The 16,408-nt window shown below is 48.6% G+C and overlaps 2 protein-coding genes across 5 annotated transcripts in view; both read right to left on the reverse strand.

The window, feature by feature from the left end:
* Nucleotides 1-2,222: 2,222 nt before the first annotated feature.
* On the reverse strand, nt 2,223-6,917 carry Dlx1 (distal-less homeobox 1). 2 transcript variants are annotated; one of them, XM_010606996.1, is made up of 3 exons: nt 5,836-6,917; nt 4,988-5,187; nt 2,223-3,854 (listed from the first exon to the last, which is right to left on the reverse strand). In XM_010606996.1, the coding sequence occupies exons 1-3, from the start codon at nt 6,146-6,148 to the stop codon at nt 3,600-3,602; spliced, it is 768 nt and encodes a 255-aa protein (XP_010605298.1). In that variant the 5' UTR covers nt 6,149-6,917; the 3' UTR covers nt 2,223-3,599. The 2 variants fall into 2 exon arrangements, with proteins under 2 accessions (XP_010605298.1, XP_010605299.1); XM_010606997.3 differs by lacking the exon at nt 4,988-5,187 and having other exon boundaries at nt 3,633-3,854.
* A 4,166-nt stretch (nt 6,918-11,083) lies between these two features.
* Nucleotides 11,084-16,408, reverse strand: part of Metap1d (methionyl aminopeptidase type 1D, mitochondrial) — an 87,648-nt gene continuing 82,323 nt past the window's right edge. For 2 of the 3 annotated variants that reach the window (XM_010606995.2, XM_010606993.2), the window contains 4 exons: nt 13,841-13,938; nt 12,457-12,504; nt 11,512-11,590; nt 11,084-11,373 (listed from right to left, as the gene is read on the reverse strand). In XM_010606995.2, coding sequence (XP_010605297.1) covers nt 11,295-11,373; nt 11,512-11,590; nt 12,457-12,504; nt 13,841-13,938 — 304 coding nt within the window. In that variant the 3' untranslated portion in view covers nt 11,084-11,294. The remainder of the gene's footprint in view (nt 11,374-11,511; nt 11,591-12,456; nt 12,505-13,840; nt 13,939-16,408) is intronic. The other variant, XM_010606994.2, reaches the window with a different exon arrangement.

The raw sequence follows: 16,408 nt of genomic DNA on the forward strand, positions 1-16,408 counted from the left end.
GCACTTTGGGGTCTTTTTTTTGCAGAAAAGAGTCATTTTGATAATCATTAAGCTGTGTGTAACCTATTTCAGAAGTGTTTTAAAATGAGGTTCACATTTTTTGAACAAGGGGAAAAAAAATCCCAAAATTGCATTTTGCCATTACAGACTCATACATAAGGAAAGGTTGTGTTTTCTAAGTGACAATTGTTAAGACATAATATTCGAAATCAGTATTTAATCATTATAATGAGGTATTGTTTAAATATAACCACCTTTAGATTATTCATAGTTTAATTAATATACTCATTATGAAATCTTTGAATCAGATATTTGATGAACTACTTGTCAGTAACAAGGCAGCATTAATTAGGTCTATATTGAGATTAACATTTTTAAAAAGTACAACTGCTTATAATTATAATAGAGCCTAACTAAAGACCGCCTTCCTTGAACTAAAACTAATAATTTCTCTATTTGAACTGTTAGCAAGAGATTATTAAATTAGTATAAGCTAATATCTCAAAGTATTAACATCGGCTTGACCAGATAAATTTTGCCTGTGGCTTGAGCCATTGGGCCCTAGCAATCCTCTGGGGGACCAAAGCAAGATGGTGAGAGAAATCTCCTTAACAAAATCAGATATCCCAGGGGAAACCGAATCCAAGAATTCCTCTGGTTCTCGCTCCTGAGCCTAACCTCAGAAATTGATTCCCTCTCTGTTCTGAGGCTGTGGATCCGTTGCTTTCTGGTCTCCAAGGTTTGATCTCCTTTAGCACTGCTGGTTCTTTAGGCCCCAGGAGAAGAAAAACTCCCAACTCCAAGTCCAAAAGGGACACTGAGGTCCCTGGCTTCATCCTGTACCACCTCCCCCGTTTCTTCCTTTGGACTGCACCCCCTCAGTCGCTCGCGCGCTCACATATACACACACATACACGCGCGCGCGCGCGCACACACACACACACACACACACACACACACACACACACACAGCCCACCACTTCCTCCTCCCCTTCCCAAAGGGCGTCGGAAGAGCCCGGGCGCATCTGATCTTTCACCAGCACCAATTGAAAAATGGGTGCTTGTCACAACACAGATCACTGCCTTCCCGGCTGTGCTCCCCACCGCGCGCCGGAAAGGGCCCCCCAAAGGCAGAGGGCCAGCCTCCGCCCAGCAGCATCGGAAGGAGGTTCAAGGGAAGCAGGAATTGCACGAAGCTGCATTTTTGCTCACGGCCCGCAGCTTTCTGTAGCTGTCTTGGCTCTGGGTCTGGGGTCTGGGGTTGGTTTGGGGTTGGGGTTGGGGTTAGGCTGGGGCGCAGGTCACTTGCTGAAAAAAGGAGTTGGTGTGGCTGTAGACTCAGAGCCCGCGCTTTTCTGGAAGGAAATGCATCCCAGCGCAATAACCGAGGTGCCCCTAAAGTGGTCTTGCTTCGGTGCAGTAAGGCTGGAGTGGAATAGATGCGCTTTACTCTGGCTCTCCATTCTATCAAGTCAAGCAAGCCCTCTGCCACTCCCTTGGCACCCCTCTTTCTTGGATGTGCGGAGAAAGGCCCCTGATTGGGAGCAGGAAGGAGCCTTTTTTTTTTTTTTTCTTTTTGCTGGTGGGCGCCTAGGGTAGCTCCCTGGGACTGTGCCCTGTCCCTGGAGCTCACTGATTGGGGATGGACTGATAGACATGTCCTTCCGGCCTCTGCTAAGCGTCTGGCTGAGTCTTTTCCGCAGACGGAATCCAGTGCCTCGGGGCAAGCAAAAACTGGGAGGCCAGATCTGGAGGGAGGCTAAGGGCCAAGCAGGGTGTCTCCATTCTAGGCTTCCTGAGAGGTGCTGGGTGTGGAGAGAACTCTAGTCGCCCTTTGAACTCTTGCTTTCCTCTCTCAGCGGATCATCACTTTCCTTTCCATTCCTAAGCCTAGGTGCTGCCCTGGAACACCTGTTCCTGAGCCCCCTTCCCTAACTCTCCCTGGACACTGACTCCCCGTTCCATCAACTCAGGCAGAGAGAGATCAGACATCTTGCTGAGAGAACAAGGTGACAGGTCCCACTGGGGTACCCCACAAGTCTTGTGATGGTGTACTGATGGTATAATTGGGCACCCTGATCTATTCCAGATCAGTAGCCACCCAAGGGCTACCTGTACCAGAGGTAGGAGCCTGGCCTGCTACACACACACACACACACACACACACACACACACACACACACACACACACAGCAATTCTTTTCTTGAAACCATAATTTTACTGTCTCAAAGAAACTTTATAACTTATTTACAAAGTTCTTTTTTCTCCAAGATACAAAGCAATAAGTTAACATTCTCAATATAAAACTAAACTTTGACATAGAGAACACAAAACACGGTTGATTTCAATTGGTCACATTTTCCAAATCTCACAAGTAAAATGTCAAGATTCTTATTTCACAAAGCATCGGGTTTTACTGCCACACACAACAGAACGGAAAAAGGCTAAGCTTGTGCAACATGTTTACAGAACAATAATAATAACAATAATAATTATATATACAGCCAATAGCTCCTGCAATGGAGACTGTGTGTTAGGGGTGGACTGGTATTTTTCTGTGGTAGAATCTCCAGGATTGTTGTAAAGCTGCTTTTGTCTTACTTTAAAGCCCACTAGACTTAGGGCCCTGCCTGTTTTTCCTCTGTTGCCCATGGATCCTCTCTTTTTTCCCAAACTAGAATTTTCTTCCTTCTTGTCCAGGCAAAGCAACCAAGTGTTCCTCTCAAGATGACAGAACCATGCTGGCTTCACTATCTCTTTCTCTTATTATTTTTTTTATAATACGGAACATGTAAAAAATGCGAATCATTCGGCTTCAACAACTCCATACTAGTGAAGTACAAAAGTTACTGTGTGAGTTAAAAACCATCGTGTCCTCCTTGTTCGTTCGTTCATTCCGGGTGCCTTTAAGGTAAGCAGTGTGTTTGGATGGTGAGCTGTCTGCACACCACAGAACCAACACTCAGCCTCCGCCAAAGTCCATTTTTCAATAAATAAAACCCCCTCCCTCCAACTTCCCCAGTTCCCAAACAAACTACACAGATGGTGAGGCAGGGTCCAGGAGGCCTGAAAGGATAAAATGTCCAGGATTGGGAGATGGGCGGCCCCATGGACCGCTTGTGGCTCAGACCTGGTGACTTTTCGCAGAGGCCTCAGTATGAGAACAGCAGACAGACGAAGACCTTGACTTAGCACGAAAGGAGACGAGACAGGACAGAAAAGAGCTTTTGCTTTTTCTACATTGTTCCGTTTTCCTGATAGTCCCACAAAGCTGGGGGGTGGGGGGCAGGTCTGGTGAGCCGGTTAGTCTTGCTGCTCCAGCTGTCTTGGGTGACAATGCCTGTACCTCAAGTCCCTCTGCTGTCACCGCGTGGCCCAGGCCAGGGTTCGGGCAAGAGCATGAGCTCTGGGGAGTCGCTGGGTCGGAACTCGAGGGGTTCCGAGGAGGCGGGCGACCTGCCCTTTCGCTGTCCCTTCCTTCCTTCTGGGCCCTTTCCCACCGGGCCCAGGGCATGCAGTCGGGTGTCTGGACCTGGAGACAGGAGGGGCCCGGATGGAGGGAGATGGGAAGGAGGCAGGCAGGTGCAAGCGGGCAGCTTCACATGAGTTGGGGCTGCTGCATGGTTTCTTGGTGCGCTGAAGGATACCACGACGTGTAGCTGGGGATGTAGGAGCCCGCACTGCTGCCTGAGCCTTTCCCGGTTGAAGAGTTAGGGTTCCAGCCAGGCGGCACAGGTGGGGAGCCGGCAGACAGGGCCCTGCCATTGGCCAGCGCGCTGCCCTCCAGAGCCGCTCCACCCTGCTTCATCAGCTTCTTGAACTTGGAGCGCTTGTTCTGGAACCAGATCTTGACCTGCAAGATCGGGAAACAACGTGATTCAGGCTAAGCCCACTGAGCCCACTAGGTCTGGGGGAGAAAAGGACGGAATGGCTGGGGAGCAGAGAGAGGAGGCCCTGCCCAGCGCAAGCTGGCAGCTCCCTGCCGGAGCAGCAGAGCACCCACCCGCTCGGCAGAAGAGGCAGAAGAGACGGGAAGCTGGACCGCCTGCCACTGCCACCCACAGGGACAACGCTCCCAGAGCCAGAGGGCGTGGTGGTAAGGGACCGAGGGGGATCCCCGGCTTGGCCTGCTAGCTCAGTGCGACCCTGACCACCGTCCGCGGGAGTCGAGCGCCGGCTCACCTCCACGTAATTCCTATATCAGTGTCAATAAAAGAATCAAAAACCTGGATAGGAGTGGAGGAAATTTATTTACAACTCTACCGCTTTCTCTTTGTGCCATGCCATCCTTTCTGTCCCTGAGTGAGCTGAGGACTGAGGAGGCAGCAAGTTTTTGTTGGACTTTCCATTGGACTCAAACCAAACCTTTCCCTAGGGTCTGTTTGCTTCCCCAGGTTCAATCTAAATCCCGGGCCAGACGTTGGAAACCCGCACCAGCCGTGGTCCGAAGGCCCGTGAACTCCCCGGAGTCTGAGAGATCCAGGAAGGAGAGTCTCTGTTTCTTCTCTAGGGTCTGGGCCTTGGGAGGTGAGAAGGCTGAAAAAGGATGCCCTGTGCCACTCGGTGAGAAAGAAGAGGAGAGAGACAGAGGCTCGGGCCCAGGCCCCCAGTGAGTAGCCACACACTTTAAAGGCAAAGGAGGGATTACTTCCCGAGTCTATTGCTATTGTTCAGTTGTTCGGCACGTGTGACCTCCGAATCTCCAAACAAAACATCTGGGGAAATCCTTCCTGCCCCCTAATCAGTTTATCCAGGGACAGGACGGAGGGGCAGGCAGGTTGGGGGTTTCAAGAACAGCGACAGAGCTAGGGCAGAGAGAACTCTAGAAGAAGGGCAGGCGCTGGGAGCCTGGGGTGGACACACACACATATCCCAACACTCACACAATGACACCCCGACCCTGAGGCCCAGCGAGCAAGAAATGAAGCCCAAGGCTCAGGCCGGGCCGCAGGAAGCCTGCTTGGCGCAGAGGAGGAGGCGAGGTACCTGAGTCTGCGTGAGTCCCAAGGAGGCCGCGAGCTCCGCCCTCTCGGGCAGAGCCAAGTACTGAGTTTGCTGGAATCTTCGGTTCAAAGCCTGCAACTGCAAACTGGAATAAATTGTCCTGGGTTTGCGAATCTTTTTCCCTTTGCCATTGAAGCGCACTTCACCGCCTTCCACCACGGTGCTCTTCTCGGAATCCGCCCCTGCAGGGACAGCAGAAGAGGGGCAGCTGTTAGTAAGGGGGATGGATGCCTTTAGTGCGAGAGACAGAGCCAGCGGCGATGAAGAGGATGGCAGACAGGGCGGGGAGAGAGCATCCCAGAAACTCTGGATGCCTGCGAGGACCACCTGAAAGTCCGAGGGCCCATCCGGGCTGCTGCAGTCTGGGTAGGGCCGTTCCGGGAGCGCAGCTATTGCCTTTGCAGGGAAAGTTGCTATTTTTGCAGGCGGTAGTTGAGGTTTAATTACCCTTAATTGCATACATTGTTTATAGCGCTACGCAATAAATAATTACCGAGACTAATACGTGCACATGTGGGTTTCTTTTTTCCAGCAGGGCATTGTGTGCTCGGCACACCAAGCCGCTCAGAGGCCCAGCCAGTGCCAGGAGACGCTCTCTCGGATTTATCCTTGGCTAGATAGTTGCGAATTGGGTGGATTTCTAAAAAAATCTGTCTTTGCTAGGACAGGTATCCATAGGTTGATATCCGAAACCTCCACTGCTCCCGCGCCCTCCCCACCCCCACTCCACCTCTTTCTGCCCCTCTTCGCCTCGGTCTTCCCTCTCTCCCCCTCCTGCTCTCCCTTGCGCCTTCTTTCCTTCTCTTCCTCTCCCTGGCAAGCGCACGTACCTGGGTCCTCCAGGCGGCTCTGGGCGAGGCTGGCGCTGCCGGGGTAGGACTGCACCGAACTGATGTAGGGGCTGGACGCGTGGCTGCTGACCGAGTTGACGTAGGGGTAGCCCAGTGGTCGGGAGAAGGACGAGGCCGAGCTGTAGGCACCGTCGGGCTGCGTGTGGCCCGCCGAGTGTAAACAGTGCATGGAGTAGTGCCCGTGGGACATGGGAGAAGGAGACATTTGCTGGTTGGGCGGCCCAAACTCCATAAACACCGCCTTGCCCGACACGGGGCTGTTGAGACTTTCTGGCATGGTGGTCATGGTCATCTCTTCTCGCGGGGTCTGGGTGTGGGTCTTTCTCTCCTCTGCCTTCCTTTTGGGGGTCTCTATGTTTCTCAGGACAGGAAGGAAACCAATTTAAGCGGAACAGGGGTTTTCACTTTCCATTCATAAGAAAATGGAGTTTGTCTCTTTGAAAAGTCTAAGCATGATGCTCCGAGCTCCCCAAACTCGGTTCAAAGCTTTGACTCAGCCAAGGTCATAAATATTCATGAGATGGCGGAGCTGATTGGTCCGCCGTCTTGCATAATCACCGGGGATTGGTCCGAGACGCTTCGGCTCCGCTGGACTAGAGCGGACGAGGCGGCCCGGCCTTGGGAGAGACGCGTCGGGACTTCCCGGCCGGGGCTCCTCTGCAACAGAGCGTGAGGTGCAGGAAGCACAATGGGCTGCGGCATCCGCGCTGGGACCTTTGAGGCCTGCTCTTCAGCCTCCCGCCTCCCTGGCGCGCTCTCCCCCCAGAAACCAACCAATGCTCCCCGACCTTGCCCCCCTCTACCGTCCCCACCCTTCACCCGCCCCCAACGCCGGGGGCCAGGGAACTGTTTCTGGTCGCCTCCACCCAGGCCGATGCTGAGCTAGGGTGGTTATGTTGGCTGCCTCTGGATCGTGGAGTCGCGCTCGCGGGGGGTGAGGGGAGGCAGCCCGCAGACAGTGGGCCTCCTGAATGTCCCGCGCCTAGTCCAGCACCCTCCTGGCAGTCCCTACCCCGGCCTGGGTCCGAGGTGCCACATCCCTGGGGCCGGGGTTTCGGTCAGGGCCCCGCTTGCATCGCTCTAGGCCGGGTTGGCCACTCCAGCTCGAGGCTGCACGGGTCTGATTAAAACAGTGCGCGTGGAGAGCCAGGAACCCGCGCTTCTCCTCCCAGGAAAGGCGGCCGCACCGCCTCCCTCCCCCAACACACACGCGCGCGCACACACACACACACACACACACACCCTCTTTCCCTCCCAACCTTCCTGCGCTCCCCCTCCCCTCTCCACTCCTTTCGAGCTGCGCGCCCGGGAGCACTGGCCCCGAGGGCGCGGCGCAGCTTGGAGTCCAGGGTACGGCGGGCCCAGGGCTACCGGAGCGGCAGTGCCAGGTGGTCATTTCCGGCCCTCCTGGGGTCTGGCGGGACGTCCCAGGGTTTAGGAGCCCTTGGGGGACACCGAAACCTGCAGCAGCACCAGGTCCGTGGTAGGCAAGAATACCGCTGTATAGACTGGTCTCTGCGACACAGTTTCTTCCTCACCTCCAGTGGCCAAAACTGGCTCCGCCAGGCCTGGGGGCAGGGCTGGTGTAGGACAGAGCTGTTGCGGCGCCTTCTATCTTCTGGGGTGCTAGGTACAGAAAAGCTCACAAATGGCCCCCGCCCTGCCACTGCTACCACACAGCGACCCCCACGCGGCGTGGCGCTCTCTATGCTGGTTGCTAGGGGCTGTTGGTTCCCCATCCCGCCAGCTCCACGGTGAATCCCAAATTACTTTGTTAGGTAATTAGAAAGTGTTGATAATTATTTCTTTCATAATTTAGCGGTGTGACGGGAACGGGGAAATGATCTTGTGAAAGTTCACACGTGCAGATGTATTAGTTACTGATTCATTTGATTAAATGGTAGTCTCAAGTGCTCAGATCCGCAGCTGAAGGCGCCCCATTAGCATAACACTGATGTTTAATTTTCATACGCATAATTAGCCATATATTTAACACTAATAGCAACATGCAGCCTTTCAGCGTTAAACAGCCCGGGATTTGATCTGGCCTGAGCTGAACCTTCGCGCTGCACCTTCCCCTGTCTGGAGTGCGCAATGATCACAGGACAAACCTCTGTAATCAAGCACGTTTTGGCAGAAGGAACACCAATAAAAATGAACATTCAAAACAAATTACATCGGTGCTGTCGTTACAGATATTAGAGGGGGTTCTTTCTTTTTAAACTTCTGTAGCAGCAGCGCCTGCTCGGCGGAATTTCTCTCTTTTGGTTTTAAGGGCGCGATTGCTGGGAGCAGAAATATTTCAGGCAGCCTAGTTGGAGCAAAAGAGAAAAACAAAAAAGCAACAACACCCCCAACAACCCGACCTTTCAAACCAATAACGGGTTTGCTAATGGTTAAAAGATTTTTTTTTTCTTAATCACCGAACCGCACGGTGAAGCTTTGTAACAACAACCAGGTAATTGACTCTGCTACTAGACAACTCCTGGAAGACGTTAGGCTCGCCTCGATTTCTCTGTTGCACTTGTGGTTTTAATTGCTCCTTCGTAGAGCCTGTTTTGGGGTATGGAGTGCCGTCCTGTGTGCCCAGCCAGCTGCTCGGAAGCTGCCCGAGCCCCGGGTCTGCCGCGCGCCTTGCGGGCCTTGCCCACGTAAGTGATCGCTGCGGACGGCGCGGGGTAGAGGTTGGGACCCGGGAAGGTGGCACTGGCGTCTCCGGTAGCTCTGGGTAAGGCGAGAGGGAATCTGACGGCCCGGCAGCCAAGAATTGCAAGGTGGGGGGAGGGAAGAGAGACGGTAGCACGTCGCGAGTCTCCTGGGTGCTCGTCCTTCCACGTCGGGGGGTGGGGGTATTTTCGCGGTGCTGGGGACCTGGCTGGCTCCAGAGAACAAAGGTTCAGCACTCACTCCTTCGGGATAAGGTTCAGGGGCTTGCTTAATTTAGAATTGAATTGTGTATAGGCGAAAGTGTGTCTACACCCCAGACATTTCTAACTGAAGAACTAACAGGCTTAGGGAGACGCGTAGCCGAGCCGTCCCCTCAGCGCGGTGCCATAGCGGAAGCTAGCTTCTCAGTGTTGGGATCTCCACTATAAGAGCTATGAATGGCTCCCTTCCGCCGCCCTACACCTCAATGCAGCACCTGTAGAACAGGTGCTAGTTTCCTTAGATCTTTGCTTGTCCCAACTCAGAGGAAACACAATTCTCCCGTTGGATCTGAACGGTCCGGGATTAGAATGGATTGGAATTACCTTAGCAGCCCTGGTGGTAGCGTAGCCATACCTGACTGGAATCCTTGCCTCCTGGGTTAGGTTTGAGGTCAGATGAGCTGGCTGAGGGGCAAGGAGGCATAGGCTAGGTGCTTTAAAAACCTACTTCCTAATTTCAAGTTTCACATCATAAGGAGTTAAATAGAGCTGTAACTCGTTTGTTTACTACTGTTGAGTAATGGCTGGAGAATATAATCTTTAGGATAGTCACTTTAATAAATAGGATTATGTGCCTGTCCCATATATACCTCTACCTCAAAATAATTGCTGCACAAGCAGTGTGTTGTCCCAGTGGTTGGTAAATCCTGTGATACTAATAAAACTGCCATTAAGGAACCCTGGAGTAAATTTATCTAAAGATAAAGGTAATGTGCTAATCATTACAATCGGATTGCTCTAGAAGAGAAATGAAGGCATTCTCTGGCAAAGATCTCCCAAGTCCAACTGTGCCCTGTTCCTCTCTAGGGAGTTATTTTGGGGCAATGGCCAACCTCAAGCTCTAGGCCTCTGCCTGGTCAACTAGGGGGCACCACATAAGTTTATCTATGGGGCCTGGGAGGTAGCTCACCTGTGCCATGCCTGCCAGGCAAATGTAGGGTCCCGAGTTTGATCCCCAGTACTGAGAAAAAAAAAAAGTTTTATCTATGGATCTTGTAAACCTAAGGAGTTACTGAAGCCACTTCATCTTTTCCAGATCTCTGGACCCACTAGAACCAGACTCACTCTATCCCGATCTCTACATCCCCAGATGCAGAGAATCAAGAGTTCAGGGAAACACTGGGACCCACTTCCAAGCCCTCTCATTGTCCTCAGTTTCTGTCTCCTTCCTCACTACTCAAACGTCACAAAGATGGTCAACTCTTGGGTCCAGCTGACACTGTCTTTCATGGCAAATACAAGGACCCACACTCCCTTAGTACTGTTAATCCCAAACTGTATTTAGCCAGGGGCAACTTTGCAAAGCCCACTTTAATAGAAACAAAAGTGATTGAAACCCCTGGTCTCAGTGCATCCTCACTGAACTTGTTCCTAAAACCATGCCGAGGGGATTGACTTCCTTCATGGAACAGAGGCCCAGCCTGTTCCCACCTTTTACCCATGGTGAGCAGGTCCTGGAGAGCAACCTCGAGGGAGGGGAGGGCTCTTCTGCGCCAAAATGGGCCTAGGAAATAGTGTGGCCCAACTAGATTCCTGCTTCAGAAGTGGGTAGGAGCACCGCCAGCTGTAAGAACAAGGGTGAAAGCTGTCAGCTCCAGTCCCCGTCCACCAGCGGGGCTGTCATCTCAAATGCACCTCTAGGATTCTGTAACTCTCACTACCAGACCTTTGAAGTCCCAGGAGCCCCAGGGCAGGAGTCCCCAGAGGGCCAGCATTCCAGGTCGGTTTAGGATTAGATACAGGTGGGCCAGCTTGCCAGATGCTGTTCACATCTGGGTGAGTGGGGCCGCAGCTTGAATTCCTAGTGTAACAAATGGTCCACTGTGCCATTGGGAGCGGGGGGCAGGAGGAGAGGGGTGGGAAGGTCTCAAGCCCAATCTCTAAGAGGGCCAAGGAACGTGGTTTTGGGTGAGAAAGCGCCAGAGCCTGGGAGTCTTGTTTCTGGATTGATAAAACCCCATAGGAAGGCCAGGACCAGGGTGCACAGCCAAGAAAATATACGTAATCAATGCTTCCATTTGTGGGTTAAACTCAAGGCAAAGCCACAATGGTGGAGAAATTAGAGGAAGGGCTGGGATGGAAGCAGGTGCTGGCATCTGGGTGCGCCCCTGGACTGGACAATGTGGGACCAGCAATGCACAAAACAGATTTTTAAAATATTCCAGCTAACAGATCTAGGTTTTTCTTTCCTTGTGTGTTCTGTAAAAAAGTTCAGACTCAACAAAACAAAACAAAAACAAAAAACCTTCTGCTTGCTCCCTTGTAACTTCTAGATGCAAGGTACGCAGACACAGTAGGTTTATAGGGTTTTTACTCAGGTCAAGAGTCAGGGGAACCGTTCTTCTTCAGGAGTCCCTCTTCTCCCAAACGACGGCATCCGTCCCCCTTCCTGTGTTTCCTGTGCTGGGAGGCAGGTAGGTTCCTTGGAGACCTGCCCTTCCCCTTTCATCTAAAAGTTCTCCAGCAATTGAGAAAAATGGCGCCGGGTCTCCGTGACCTTGGGGCTATTTCTCAGGCTTCGTGGGGCAGCTTGGTCAGGATCTTCGCGTCCCCTGATGTGATGAGAACTGTGTGCTCAAACTGGGCAGACCTGAAAACACACGCGGTGGTGGCGGTGGTCAGGGCACTGCAAGCGCCCCAGGTGGCCCAAGCAGCAGCTCCAGGTTCCGCTCTCCCGCCAATCTCCCCTTCCTAACGCCTAAAACGGAACAGGGCCTAAAGCAAACACCTTTGGTTGTCTAGGGAGACGACAGTCCATGCATCCTCCAGGACTTTAAATTCAGGAGATCCTTCAGTGATGATTGGCTCTGTAAAAGGGAAAATATTTACTGCAGTGACCTCATCAGATTATTGTCATTGTTTCAGCTGGAGAAAAGAGGGAAAGACAGGGGTGGGGGTGGGGGAGACACCCCCAAGTCCTTCACCCACGGGTTCCTGTTGTCATCTTGCAAGGGCTAATTGATGCTGCTTACAAAGTATACTACAAACTAAACAGTGGGGAGAGGAAGCGCTAAGGCATTAAAAAGTGTATTAAGTTGCCTCGTTCATAATTTTTTAGAGACAGAAGGGCATTTTAATCAAGCCTTAATTAGGACCCCGTGGATAATAACCATCCAAACACCAGTCCTTCTTATAAATACCAGTCAGTTTTTTAAAAATATTTGAATTTTTAAAACATGCTTAAAATGTTCATTAATCAGCAAATAACAATTTTCTTATTTCGCTCTAATTGCTTCTCTATTAAATCCCACAGTCAGAAATAGGAAGCCTTCATGGACCTAGGTGACTGGAATTTGGTGGTGACACCAATGGCAGGATCAGACAGGAATGGGCCACCACAGAGCACATGCTACTTGCTGACAGGGAGCAAGGGACATAATCACCTCTAGTTACTGGGTGTTAATGAAAAAACAAAACAAAACAAAAAACCAAACACCACATTAGGCTGGTGACAGAATTAGAGGTTGGATGGCTGCCGTCCCTAAATGTGTTGGTAAGTATCTGATTTAGGAAGATGGGGCTCAAGGATATTATTTAATCAGATTCACTATGCATCCGAATTATTTCATTATGCTGATTGGCTTTATTAGTCCTTCAAGGGACTGCTGGCCTAGGCCAGCGCCACAGTTTCCACCCATGAGCCACAGCTCTCCAAGAGGAGCCCCAGCATTACCTATGGTGAATGTCATGCCCTCTTCCATGAGCAGATCACTGTCATTTGCTGCAAAACAAAAAACCAGGAGGTGGGCTAAGAATAGGAAACAAGAACAGAGAGAAACAGATTAAAGAGAGTTGGGGACACTTGAAAAACTTGGTCATTTTCTTTCAGGAAGCAGGGAAGGTGGAGGTTTCTAGATTCCTGGATGATCCCTTGGGTCAAACATAGGACTTCTGGGCTTCAGCACTTGGAGTGTCTGTGTTCTGGGTCAAGGCCCCATTCCCCACAATTTTTCAAGGCATGGTAGGGGCAGCCTAGGTGTTTTAGACACTTGTCAGACTCCTTTTTACCCTTCCTATGTCTCCTGGACACCTGCTGATAGGTCTCCTGATCCTACTGGGTCTGGGCTTTTCCTTCATCCCTACGTCAAAGAGAAAGAAATCTCAGGGAAGGGTGGAAAGAGAAGGCCGCATACAGACACGTAAGATGGGGCAGGAGATGGGGTCTCCACGCTCAACTCCAGGGATGGGCACTGGGTAGGACACAGCTCTGGTGACCAGCCCTTTCTGCATTCTCACCTGGGACTTCTCTTCTGAGCTGCCTGAAGCGCAGCTCTTCAGTCTGAAGGCGTTCTATCCACCTGGGTCCCTAAGGATCCACTAGCCAGAGGCTGCAGGCAGTTGTTCCTCTAGGGAGCATTCTTACTCTCAGATGTATAGGTTGAGGCCCCAGAACCAACTTTCCTTTGGTCCCAGTCCAAATGTGGACTGCCCTGGGGCTCTTCCATGCAGCTGCTTCCTACTTTCACTCAAAGCCTCCTACCCCTTGGGTCCACTCCTGCCTTCTCACTGCAGAATGCACACCCAGGCAGTGGAAAAACAGGAAACTCCGGGGAAGGAACACAAGGGTAGGCATAATCGAGACATCCCTAAAGAGTACATGTGCTAAATACATCAGCTGTCAACGCTATGTAGGATGTAATGAAGTTTAACCACAACAGTCAGCAGTTAGAAGAGGGGGTAGAAAAAGAAAAACAGAAAACAGTCATATGTGCATGATGCTGGGACACTGATGCAGTGGCATTTTGTTTTGAGTAACTTTTTCTAATATCCCTTATCAACAAATATCCCTTATCCCCTCCAGCCATGGACCCTCTAGGAGAAAAACAGCAAAAAAGTCTTTATTTGGGGATTGAAACTGTAAAGCTCTAATTTAGTAACATAGTAATGTGCTGATTAAAATTAAGTAGATATCACACACACACGCACGCACACACACACACACACACACACACACACACAAACACACGGAGAAAATGTGGATTCAAGGCAAGAGGGAGGAGCAAAACTGCTCTACCCTGATAGTATTCAACAAACAGCTTCCAAATTAACTTTCTTACCATGATGCCAAATTTCTGGATGTCCGTGAAAATAAGATCCTATTCCATGTCCCACGAAATGTGGACAGACTTGGAAACCATTCTGATGAGTTATATGGCTTTAAAAGTGACCAAAAGATATTTAACTAAATTAGATAAAATTTTAATGCATATTAGATAAAAAGAAAGTCACTGTAAAATATTCTCTGAAAAAATATCAGTTCTATTTAGAGTCAGATGATAATATTACTGTTTTCTTTATCCTGGAATAATTTAAATTTTTGCTGATGTTAGTAACAACTTCCCTTTAGATATATGAAAAAGAAGGTATGTTTATAACATAATAGTTTGAGTCACTTACCTTATCATAGCTTTCAAACAAGATCATTTAGGAAAGAGATGAATATGCATACACACAAATATAAGTTAATGTACATAACTAAGATATGCATATAGAGGTCATAAAAACCTACCTGGCTTTTGTGGTTGTATGGATAAATTTACTGTATAAATTCCTACTGATTTGGAAGCTAAACAGAAGAGAATTACAACCTAGAAATATGACTTTTTATTATGGCATCCTTTATTCTGGTCTATTTCAAAATGTTATACATTTTACAGACACTCACAAAGATCAAGTCTTCTTTGTCAATTTCTTGAAATACTCCAAACTTTGAGCATTTTGGAGTTTTACTCAAGACCTGCCAATTAACAAAGTTCATACAGAATATTCTTTTAATGACTATTATGCTTGAGAAGTAGCACTGTGATTTCTAATTCTTAACACTTCATTAGTTACTTTTACATGTAAATATTTTAGGTTCCATCTATCCCCTATAAATGAAATCTACCATAAAGAATCAATCCTAAAATTTTCACCCACAAGGCTGAACAGAATCTGTGTCACAGCGCACAGGAGTATTGGGAATTGAACTCAGGACTTTTGCACTGAGCTATATCCCCTCCCCTTTTAAATTTCTTTTCTTGGGCCGGGTATTTAGCTGAGTAGTTCTGCCACCTGCCTTTCAAGCACAAGGACCTGAGTTCGATCCCTGGTACCAAAAAATTAAAAATGAATAAATGAATGAATGAAAGAATAAATAAATAAATAAGTTTCTTTTCAATTTTGAGATAGCCTTGCCAAGTTGCTCAGGTTGAGCTCAAATGTGTGATCTTCTTACATCAGTCTTCCAGAGTGCTGGGATTATAGGGATGTGCTGCCATGCTTGGCTAGATTTATATTTTCATGTGACAAAGGGTACGATACGATATCCTTAATACTGCCCATAAAAATGGATTGGAATTCACAGGATTATTACAATTCCTTAACAAATCCAAAATTTTCAGCTTTCAAACTATACAATTTCCACCAGACTATAGATTTAATTTAACATGATGCCGGTTAGTCAGCATCCTTGTGGACATTTGTGTCTATGTACAATTTTTGGATATTTTTAATTACCCTCCTAGATTTCCAGGATATCTTCACTTAGAACAGGATGTCACTATAACAAGCTGATGGCATCTTCTACTGAAATTTAATTTTGATGTAATGGATAGTACAAAAATAGGTAAGCCATGCATATACTGAGGACAAAAATAAGTCTACATTTTTTATCTCAAATTATAATTTTGGTTAGGGCTATTTCTGTGGGTCTTTGCACTCTAGGCAGGAGGTATAACATCTTTTTCAAGGTATTTCTATTTGTTCCACATAATTTCTGAATAGAAATGGGGTGGAGAGTGAACAGAGGGTAGAAGAGAGATGATTAAATAAGAGATTATAATCTACTTTTTTGAAAAAGAATGGGTTCTACCTACACCTGTAAATTATGTTAGTCCAGTCATAACAAACCTCAGTGATTTTAAAAGGATTCAATATAAACTATTCTTATTTTCTTTTCTTAAAATGAAAAAAACTAGTTTTCTTTTTAAATTTTTTCCCAAGGATCCAACTGATTGGCAGGAATCACAGCTACATCTTAAATGTGTGTTACAATGGCAATCTCCATTTTAATTTCCGATGAGAGAGGAAGAAAGCCCACTCTGAAAAAACCCTTAGGGCCCCTCCCCCATCATACCTCTCATTCCTCTTCATAAAAGAAGCTGTGCAATTACTAGGTGGCTAAAGACATCTGAGTGCATTCTCCTACAACAATTTGCTCCCTGGGTCCTGCTGGAACTTCTGGCTATAGCAGTATCACAGGATCTATGTGTCACGGATGCAAAGGTTAGAGGATTTTTACAGCTGAAGGAAAAGAGGAAAAGAACTGGACAAGTTTCCCTCCGTTCCTTGGTGGAGCACCCATCTCAATGCCTGTTTCCCAGGAACTAAGAATACATTTCTTCTGCTTTTCAGGGTATTTTCCTTTGGATCAGTAGTTATTTTTTAATATACACTTACTGGAGCTAAATGGGATAAAATCTCATTAAGGTTCCTAATTGCTGTTTAAAGGCATGTGCCTTCTACTCTACTATTTTGGGATACACTCCGTGAACACAGAATTATTCACCTGATTGCAGGGTTTTAATCTGCTTTCACAATCTAAGTGACTGGTAGTAGCAAATTTCACTCCTCTAACACCAAAA

The sequence above is a fragment of the Fukomys damarensis genome, unplaced genomic scaffold (genome assembly GCF_012274545.1).
Source record: "Fukomys damarensis isolate Sample0158 unplaced genomic scaffold, DMR_v1.0_HiC HiC_scaffold_26, whole genome shotgun sequence".
NCBI classification, from domain to species: Eukaryota; Metazoa; Chordata; class Mammalia; order Rodentia; family Bathyergidae; genus Fukomys; species Fukomys damarensis.